The sequence below is a fragment of the Branchiostoma floridae genome, chromosome 9 (genome assembly GCF_000003815.2).
Source record: "Branchiostoma floridae strain S238N-H82 chromosome 9, Bfl_VNyyK, whole genome shotgun sequence".
Classification (NCBI taxonomy): domain Eukaryota; kingdom Metazoa; phylum Chordata; class Leptocardii; order Amphioxiformes; family Branchiostomatidae; genus Branchiostoma; species Branchiostoma floridae.
This window is the reverse complement of record NC_049987.1, coordinates 19,569,211-19,579,182: the sequence shown is the minus strand read 5'-3', so window position 1 is coordinate 19,579,182 and position 9,972 is coordinate 19,569,211. Positions and strand designations below refer to the sequence as shown.

General features: G+C 40.2%; 2 protein-coding genes across 3 annotated transcripts in view; one reads left to right on the top strand and one right to left on the bottom strand.

The window, feature by feature from the left end:
- Positions 1 to 775: 775 nt before the first annotated feature.
- On the bottom strand, positions 776 to 3,172 carry LOC118423481 (dual specificity protein phosphatase 14-like). 2 transcript variants are annotated; one of them, XM_035831655.1, is made up of 2 exons: positions 2,976 to 3,172; positions 776 to 1,874 (listed from the first exon to the last, which is right to left on the bottom strand). In XM_035831655.1, exon 2 carries the CDS (start codon positions 1,615 to 1,617, stop codon positions 1,093 to 1,095), a length of 525 nt encoding a protein of 174 aa, XP_035687548.1. In that variant the 5' UTR covers positions 1,618 to 1,874; positions 2,976 to 3,172; the 3' UTR covers positions 776 to 1,092. The 2 variants fall into 2 exon arrangements, with proteins under 2 accessions (XP_035687548.1, XP_035687549.1); XM_035831656.1 differs by having other exon boundaries at positions 2,996 to 3,162.
- A 197-nt stretch (positions 3,173 to 3,369) lies between these two features.
- The window catches only part of LOC118423464 (spermine synthase-like), a gene marked incomplete in the record, with an annotated part of 8,958 nt that continues 2,355 nt past the window's right edge, over positions 3,370 to 9,972 (top strand). Inside the window, 10 exon segments of the mRNA XM_035831633.1 lie at positions 3,370 to 3,525; positions 4,593 to 4,728; positions 5,327 to 5,420; positions 5,968 to 6,026; positions 6,873 to 7,048; positions 7,440 to 7,594; positions 8,003 to 8,092; positions 8,698 to 8,809; positions 9,398 to 9,477; positions 9,939 to 9,972. Of these exon segments, the coding sequence (XP_035687526.1) occupies positions 3,429 to 3,525; positions 4,593 to 4,728; positions 5,327 to 5,420; positions 5,968 to 6,026; positions 6,873 to 7,048; positions 7,440 to 7,594; positions 8,003 to 8,092; positions 8,698 to 8,809; positions 9,398 to 9,477; positions 9,939 to 9,972 (1,033 nt within the window).

The window sequence follows — 9,972 nt, the reverse complement described above, 5'->3', positions numbered from 1 at the left end:
ATAAATATTCTGTTCGGATCATTTTACAGTTAAGTAAGGTATATTTTCAGAAACAATTTTTTAAAGATTTTATCTATTACATGTCATGATATGTTCATGGTATTTCAGAGCTGTCCACTCATCCATGCATTAAGTTACCCTGGAATAAACACTTGTAACATTTGTAGGTTTGGTCCGCTCCCAATGGTCGTTACTCAGCCAATAAGTAGCGCCTATAGGAACAAACCAATTCTAACAAGGATACATTACATGCTAAGGGAAAGGTAATACAAAGGTAATACGATTTTTTCCTGCAATTCAAATGGGGACCGTCAGTGTACAGCTAAGATTGACGAAGGTGGTTTTTGAAACTCTTCATAGAAAGAGGTCGCTTAAAAACTAGCTTTTGAGGATACACTTTAGAATCACCAAGCTTTGCCACTGGCCTTCCCATCACACAAGGTTTAAACAAAAGACGCACTAGTCAAATTTGTTTTTGGATGCTACAGGTCGCTTGAAAACAAGCTTTTTGTTATGTATTTTAGAATGACTAGCTTTGCCTTGGCTAAAGGAAATCCCACCAAGTCTATGTTGTACACATAGGCATTCAGTACTTAAATTACTAAATCAATGTTATAGAGCAGTTAAGTGAATCAATGTATTGTTAACATGTTCATTGATGTTAGATGCTGCAAGTGAATAGGCGGTCTGGTTACCACACCATCAGGTGGCCCCTGGTATCTCTCCAGTGGGAGTTCTACCCATCCACCCACATAGATTAGCGTATGCAAGGTGATTTCTTGTTCTTTCGTGCATTTATTTATTTCATTTTAAGACAACATGGTAGATCTAGCCCCTTCAACTTATAACAGTTGATTACCAAGCTAAGTATATACAACAGTGAGGCATGAAGCATTCAGCCAGGAGACAAAAGCGGACAACATTCAGTGCAACAAATAAAATCTAGTTCAATCTAGTTAGAAAGATCAGCTGGAAAGATAAGCAGTCAGAAAAAGATAATACCTTTTTAGGGTTTGGGTCGGTACTGCACCACTTAAAACTATGAGGCAGGTACAATAGTTCAAGGGATAAACTAGAAACTAGCAACAAGAACTACCACAGCATGCCTTGTGTTTCTTTTTCATACACACTTGGGATGGGTCCGACATTAGACTCTATGATCGTCACTGAGTTCTTGTCATACAGGGTTCTCTCATACTGGATCAACTGCCGCCAGAACCCGACGTTTGGTCGGATAAAAGGCCTTCTTGCCTTCACGTGGCTGTGAGCTTCTTCCAGGGTCATCTTCTTACATTTCATCAGGTAGGCAAGGCAGAGAGCCGAGGACCTGCTGATCCCCCCTACACAGTGTACAAGGGTGCCGCCGCCCTGTTTCCGGACTGCTTCGATCTTCTCACAAACCGGGTCGAAATGTGCGGACAGCTCCGAATGTGGGACGTCGTTGACAGGCACTCGCACGTGTTCGACATCGGGTATGGTGGTGTCAGGGAGGTTTGTAGTTGCGTTGATGATGCATTTGATGCCTCGGGAGCGAATGTTGGGTTCGTTACAGGCGGCCGCACCGCTGCTGAGGTAGAGGTGGTCAGTGATTGACACGATGTCCCGAAATAACGCCATGCCTGTTACACTTACTTCTTAGGTTTAAATCAAATGCCCTCAAGTGTCCACAGCTGCCAGTTGAGTCCGTCACTTGAACTGGTTTCCTTGTACAATCATGTTGCACAAGTATGGACACCTAATTTTCCAGTTTTCTACATTTTCCTGTCTTGCCAAAGGGCAGCATCAACACATGCTACATATAGTGTTCAGCAAATGTTGCAACCACTCCACTGCTTGGCACAAGTCGGTCTTGTTCACTGTTCAGCCATGGTGACCTATATAGGGAATATAGCATAATTGTAACGGAAAAAAATCACTTATGCATCATTAACTTAGTTTAATCTCGACAATACAATCGTTTTGAAACAACATGATTTTATAGTATACAACAACATTTTTTTTATCTCTAATATGGCTAAGCACAGAAATAACATCAACTTGAAGTGTGACACAATGTCATACAAAAATTATTACATAACAAAAATCATCCATCATTGCTACTTCTGTGCATCATATAAAAAACTTCTACTCTTTAAGTCTTTGAGACTGAACATGCTATTAGCCTTACGGCATAATTTTGCAAATACAACACATTATTTTCAAAAGGATACATAGTTCTATATAGCTCACAACTTGTAAATGGTTTGAAAAATGCCATCTTGGTTTTATTGTAGTGCATTGTAAAATATATGTAATGTTATAACATTGTGTACTTAAGTGGTGTTGATATTGAAACCTTTCGCAGTCATTCATTCTATTAAACCAGGATTTAAACAGACCAGCTCTCAAAATGAGTGCTGTGCACTTATCATTTAAAGAAAACCTTTCAAAGCCTGTCTTTGTAATGTATTGCCACTATTTAACAACCCGAAATTGACGGACACTCACTATCCATTGTTTGATAGACAATGGGTGTAATTCTCTCCCCTCATGTCCTACCTTGAGATAAGTGTTAATTGGGTACTTTGCATTTGACAGAACTGACTTTGTGTGCATGCATATTGCACCTTTGGGTCACTCATTATGATGCCGATTATATAGTTATGTGTATTAGTTTAGTGTAAGTGCTGTCTGAAGTAACAGTTTTAACCATTGCCAGGAACCCCTATGCAGACCCACTTTTCAGACTGTACAGGGTTTTCCGCCCCATTTCCCTGTCTGGACTGGACAGGGTTTTCCGAAAACCCAAGGTGTCGCACAACACTCTGCTCTTTTGACGGAAGACTTTACTGTAGTTTGTCATCCATGGCTGGTTCTTTCGTACTTAGCTAATAGCATTGCGACCAAAATACTACGGCACTGCCATGGCCGCACCGTACCGGCGAAACGCCCCCCTCCCCAAAGTGTTTTTTAGCTGCATGTTTTTGTCTACTTACCGCGTTTTGAGCTCTATTACTTCTTTATCTCTCTCGTACTGCCTAGCAAGTGATCCACACAGAAAGTTTGGGCCCCAAAGAGCTGTTTACATCATCTATCTCAGGAAAAACAGGTAGAACATGCCAATCTCTGCGTTGCAAACAAAAATGCTCTTTCACCTTTCAACTCTGTTTATACCATTCAGTTCTAGGGATGCAATACGTGCAATATATACCATTGTATCATCCAATACATCAACAAATATACATTATAAGATATAAATTATATAATATATTTATAAAATTGATATTCTTTTACAGTATATTCATGATATATTCACGATAAAGGTTAAAAATACTTTATAATCCTCCCCTTTTTCATTCGAGTGCACTATTCCAGTAACCTTTGCCCGGCAGTCCTGTAACTTGTGTAATCGCACCAGCCCAGGAAGGTTCTCCCACGCGTATTGTCTTATGTTCTTTGCTGTGTTCTACACCCATACTCACATCATGCCGGCTTTTCACACTTTGTTGGACTTCCAGTTCGAGCCTGGCGGACCCAAAAATCCACGTGAGTGTCTCTAAGTTTTGAGGTCTATCATAGTATCACGAGTTTCCTGTTTTAGATATGCTCAAATATTTTGTATTTATCATCAAATGGACTTTGTTCTGCTGAATCAGGTCATTGATCAGAATTTGTTGACACTGTAAAAAGTTTACTTAAGGTGCCGAGATTGTCACAAAATCTACAGTTCTTCATAAGTTTAAAGAAATTTGAAGTGACTGATATTTGTGTAAATTGATAATAAATATTGCATGCTTGTCATTTGGGCACCATGTACTGTGTATCATACTTCCCACTAGTAATACTGTAGCAATAATCAGTCCTTTCAGAATGCAGCGGTTGTCTATCTCATAAAGGGTAATCACCATTTCAAACGGTCGTCACCAAATCGCTTACTGCTTGATTCCATCTCTGAGCTTTTCATCAGTTTTTGGACTTGTCAGCCCCCTCCCCAAAAAATGATGAGTCTGAAAGACTGTCAAGAGGGAAAACATACACCGTATAGAAAACAACCATTCAATTACAAATGTAACAAGAATACAGTGACCACGGTACAGTAATAGTAAAAACATTAAATGAAAAGAAATGCAGCCGCTTGGTTTCAATTACGAGTTAAAAGTCTAAACCCAAATCCCTAACCAACTACATGATTCAAGAAAGATCACTTTATGTCGCGGAGCTTAATATCATAGAAGTATGTAAAAAGGCAAAGGTCCCTAGATCCTAATGTGCTCTTCACCCTTTTTGTCTGAGGGCCTAGAACTTCTAACTTACATGTAGCATACTATAGCCTAGGGTTGCAAAACAGTAAGGGGGAGAAGTCTGCCATCTCTGATTGCCTTTTCATGTACTTGTGTTCCCAGTCCGTGACCAGGCCGTGTACAGCGACCTGTGTGCCCTTGTGTCTGGGCTGGTACAGAGCAGCAGTTTTAAAACGGGGTGAAGTCTGCCATCCCTGATTGCCTTTTTATGTACTTATGTTCCCAGTCCGTGACCAGGCCGTGTACAGCGACCTGTGTGCCCTGGTGAAGTCTGCCATCCCTGATTGCCTTTTTATGTACTTATGTTCCCAGTCCGTGACCAGGCCGTGTACAGCGACCTGTGTGCCCTTGTGTCCGGGCTGGTACAGAGCAGCGGTGCCAGTTCGCTGCCTCCTGTCTCCCTCGGAGACTCCGGCTCCCTGGGCATCTTCACGGCTGAGAACGGCAGGTGGGGCTTCATCACTCTTTTGTCATGTTTGTATAGAACAACCCCACAAACCAGGGCTTTTGCCAGCGTCCGTTTTTACGTCAATTCCGAAATTTGCTGCATGTGATGTGACAGAAAAGTCTTAAAACCAATCCGTCAACCTTGGCGGACAAAAATCCTTTGGTTGAAGCTACAAGCGGCTTGGAGATGCCGTCCACGGCCGTAAAAGCCACACACTGTTTGTTTTGCTGTTGTTATGATTGTTGACAATGTTTGTCAGCGTCCTTTCCCATACGATAATGTCATTTAACCCCATTTTTCAAGGCCTCAGTTCAGTCTCTCTAACTCCTGGAATAGTGTTTTCGCAATGGGAATTGGCTGACAGAAAATAATTTCGATCTGGCTAGAGCCCTGCCACAAACCCAGTTACATCACAATACTTAAACCAGTTTTTCTAGGTTTTACATACCTCATAGACATTCTACTAGTACTAGGCAGTCATTGCATGATTATAGATTACCAAATCCTAGGAACAACAGTGGGAAGATAACGTTTACTTAAGTTATAGATTGGTATATTTAGCTTGTCTCTGTTTGTGATTGTTTGTTTGTGTTTGTAGCCATGCCACCCTGCGTATTTACCCACAAGGATTGCTGACTGTGGATGCAGAGATGTGGGCAGCGGAGGGCGAACAGCCGTCCATCACTGCAGAGGTACTGTAAATGCAGAAATGTTTGCGGTAGTTTTATGTTCGCGGTTTTGTATGGTACATGGTTTCTGGGTATTCTTTATTCTCAACAAGAGAATACAGCAGCCAACATTTTGGTAACCGTCCACCATCCGCAGGGCAGTTCTAACTGGTTCTGTTTCACAGAACAGCTAGAATTTGCTTCTGCTGTGTCTCAAACGTTCATGACTGGAGTGGATTTTCTAGTCCAATCAGCATCCACTCCAGTCATATAGTGTAGACTCACATTGGGACCACATTTCCCACACTACTGCAGCAGCACTCAATATTGCCCTGAGGTATACATGTAACACTGCAGCAGATTGTAACTACATTGTATTTGTTTGTTGGTAACAAGCTTTGCTATTCAGTCATTTAATAAGTTTTTATTTCTTGCTGTATTGTTATCTTGTGATTTAAAAATTAAAGATTTAGATTTGAACTCCACATTTAACAAGGAAAACCATTCAAACTATCCTTCTTTACCATTAAAACACTTCCATTAAAAGGAAGAACTTTTTTTTTCCTTACAGCATGTTGCTTCAGCCCAGCAGAAGATCAGTGAGCTTCTTGGCTGTAAGAAGTCTAAAAGGTGAGTTTTTCTATGGAAGTTGTGACATTTTTGCACTACATGTACATTTTATCCCCCCTTATGCGCAACATTTCTATAACATTATTAATAATGTTACATGTACACTGTGACCCTAAGATAGTAATTGTTTTTGGCTGGTGTGTGTGGTGTGTGACACTGTGTTTCTATAATCCACAATATGTACAATGCAGCCTTACATGTATGTGCATCTTCACTTCTGATATTTTTATATGTGAAACTAGGAGGTTCACAAATTAAAAGTAGCATGTTTGATTTCCTTTTCCTTACAAGTACATACATTCTGTACATGTAGCCCAATATGGAGTAGTGAAGTTTTACTTTTGATGTGTCTTGTGTGTGAGGCAGTCAGTGCAACAAGATTACACATCTTGGGGTGGTTACCTGTGAAGGAAAGAATACAGCAAAGAAGTTTTGCCACATTCCACAGGATAGCGCACACTGGACTACCAAAAACATTGTACAACCAACTCACATTCCAGTCAACTAACAGTCGGTACCAAACACGGTCAACAACAACAAACTGCATCAAACTGTCAAAACCTAGGACCAATGCAGAAAGGAAGTGCTTCCTCTACCGTATGGCTTGCCACTGGAACACAGTTACTAAATGAACTTGTATTTTCTCTCAGCTGTATAGTTTGTAATGTACATAATATGTTGTGTATGTATGTAATGTTGTGCGTGTATTAATGTATTTTATGTGGACCACTGGAAGAATAGCTGGCAACATAGTGTTGTCATCTAGATGTGGATCTCAATAAAGTCAAAAGTCAAGTCAAGTCAAGTCTCATTTATCTCCATATTCCACATTATATTGTTTTACAGATTCCCTTTCATAAAGAGAGGTGCCCGCGTGGATCCATATGTGCCAACAGCCGACAACAAGCTGATCGAGTATGACTTTGATGAGGTGGTGTATGAGGCCGACTCCCCCTATCAGAACATTAAGATAATGCACTCCCCACAGTTTGGCAACATGCTTCTGTTGGACAATGATCCAAGTAAGTAGGACACAGTTGGTTGGTTGTAAGTTGGGTTGTTTGTTTATCTGCTTGTTTGATTGTTTTATATGTTTGTCTGTCTGTATGTTTGTATGGGTGAGTGGTTAGATGGATGGATGTGTACAAGAATAACATTGTGAAAGTTTATTTTGCATAACGAAAGTTTCTTTTGCAAGAATTAAGTGTAAATTAATAGATGAATAAATGGATGAAACTATTAAAACAAAGAGAAGGTGATGACAACTTGAAATAGACAACTTGCTACATAAGACTACTTTGAAGTCCTAAAACTGAAAGACTTAGTATTGGTTGCAATTTTTTGACATTGCCAAGAACAAGTGCAGTATAATACTATGTATCTTAACTCCAAACTCGTGAAATCTCCTTGCAGATTTGGCAGAAAGTGACATCGCGTACACCCGGGCCATCTTGGGAAATGGTCGAGAGGACTTTAACGGTAAGACTGTGCTGATTCTGGGAGGTGGTGACGGAGGCATTCTCCACGAGCTGCGCCAAGTCTCGCCAAAATGGGTCACCATGCTGGAGATATCCTTTCCTTGTCTTCTTTTGTTTATTTTTAGTTGTCTAAGCTTTATGATGCTTGTGCTGACCATCTACATGAGGATGATAACAGACATAGTAAAAAATATGATGGTGAAAAAATACACACTGTCAGGGAGCATCACATTCATACAAGGAAAGATAACCTTATCTTTGGATCAAAAATCAATGTTACACAAAGTCTTTTGATGTTATCCTTTTGACAAAACAACAAGAAAACAAGTACAAATGGTTCGTAGGACTTCTTGTATAAGTAGTGGCAAGATATCAACTAGCAGATAAACCTAAACTACTAAGCAGGCCACCATTTTGGTAAGTCTTGTCTACAATTATTATAACATCTTTTTAGTTCATTACCAATTTTTATTGAGATCAAACCTTAACGATGCTCACATTGACCAGCTGGTGATAAATGCTGCTATTAAACACCTGCCTGGGATCTGTCATGACTCCATGGACCAACTCAAGGGGCACAACTATGAGGTCAGACATCAGCTAGTAGCACTGATCCTTACTGTTTATTTGCTAGTACTCAATATTTGGTTGAAGACTGTATTCCAGTGTTGGATATTGATATGGACTGATAACGTTTTGTAACTGTGACATTACTACATACAAGCAGGTCTGGTTTAAGACTGCATCCAGAAGTACTGATAACGTACTGCTAGGCGTAGCTACTATTGCTATAAACAATGTAGCTTCTGGTTGAAGACTGTATTCCAGTGTTGAAGAAGTATGTACTGATAACATAATGCTATAGATAGACTGTACTATATATTGCTATATATATATATATATATACATGTAGCTTCTGGTTGAAGGCCTATATTCCAGTGCTGGAAAAGTATGTGCTGATCACTGTAACTGTCAGTGTGATATACTGATGATGCTCTGTTGTTGTACTGTTAGTGTGTTGCTGTTGCTCTGTAGGTTCTGGTTGAAGACTGTATCCCAGTTTACTGATATCAAACTGTTACTGTACCATACTGATACTGTACTATTGCTATACTGATACTGTACTATTGCTATACTGATACTGTACTATTGTTGTACTGGTACTGTACTGTAACTGTGCTGTTACACCTTAGGTACTTGTTGAAGACTGTATCCCAGTGTTGGAGAAGTATGTACAAGAAGGAACGATGTTCGACTTTGTGATCAACGACCTCACAGCTATTCCCATCTCTACACAGCCCGTTGGTGAGTCTAGTATGAATGTCAAGTAGTAAATTATTCCCTCGTTTGCTGATAAAATGAAGAAAGAAAAGCTACAGGCTACAGCTCATTTTTATTTATTTATTTGTTTGCCTGACATTACGCCCAACTAGGCATGGCCATTTTAAAGGGCTGGCCTTGGGAGCTCATGCCTATACTACATGTCACAATCCTCAAGGGAGAGTCTACTGTCCTCATCTATGAAGTAAAAAATATATGTCATGTGGTTGTCCTGTAGGATATCATTCTATTTTAGTCTTCTTCAAACAATTTATTAATCTGTTTTGTGTTGAAAGGTCTCACAAGATGTTACCCTATTACGCTTCGGTCACATTTCGAAACTGGAGGAATGAAAATGTGGGAATGAAAAGGATAGGAAAGCCATTAAAACACCCAAAACATAAAAATAACTAGTCATGAGCACAATTTGTGCACATTTCTTGATGCAGAATTTAGTTCTTTGTTTCAGAAAAGAGCCCCGGCAGGGCCCCTGTTTGGAAATGTGACATTACAAAGAGCATTATGAAAAAGCCCTTTGGTTGAAGATGATGATTTTCTTTGCGTTTTGCCCAGGTGACTCTTGGGACTTCCTGAGGAAGATTCTGGACTTCTCCATGCAGGTGTTGAAGCCCACGGGCAGGTATTACACACAGGTGAGACAATGCATAACTCTAGAACTTTTGGATGGATTCTAATCATATTTGGTCTGTAGACGGTTGGGACAACAAAGATTTTAAGCCCCCTGGCATGTTACCTTGTCTTAAGTGTAATGAGCATCAGTGTCATACAATGTAGGTTAAGGGGCTCTTGGGGCTGAGAGTAAGTGGTGTAGGTCTGGGCCCCCTAGCAGCTTTTTTATTATGTTCATTATTAAGGACTATGTTTCTGGTATTGTACAGGGTTAATTTTGGGCCCCCTGGCATGTTACTTGACTGTAGTGTAATGGGAATCAATGTTATAGGTTAAGGGCCGGTAAACAGGATCCATGTGGTTCCAGCAAAAGATGTCTAGATAAAGAAGTGTTGAAATGATTAGTCTGGGGTTAGTTGGTTACAGGTTTGACCTAGTAGGCATGCACACTAGGAACTGTGAACTAGCTCATTGTACTGTCCAGGGTAACGGTGCCAACATGGTGGACGCCCTCAAGA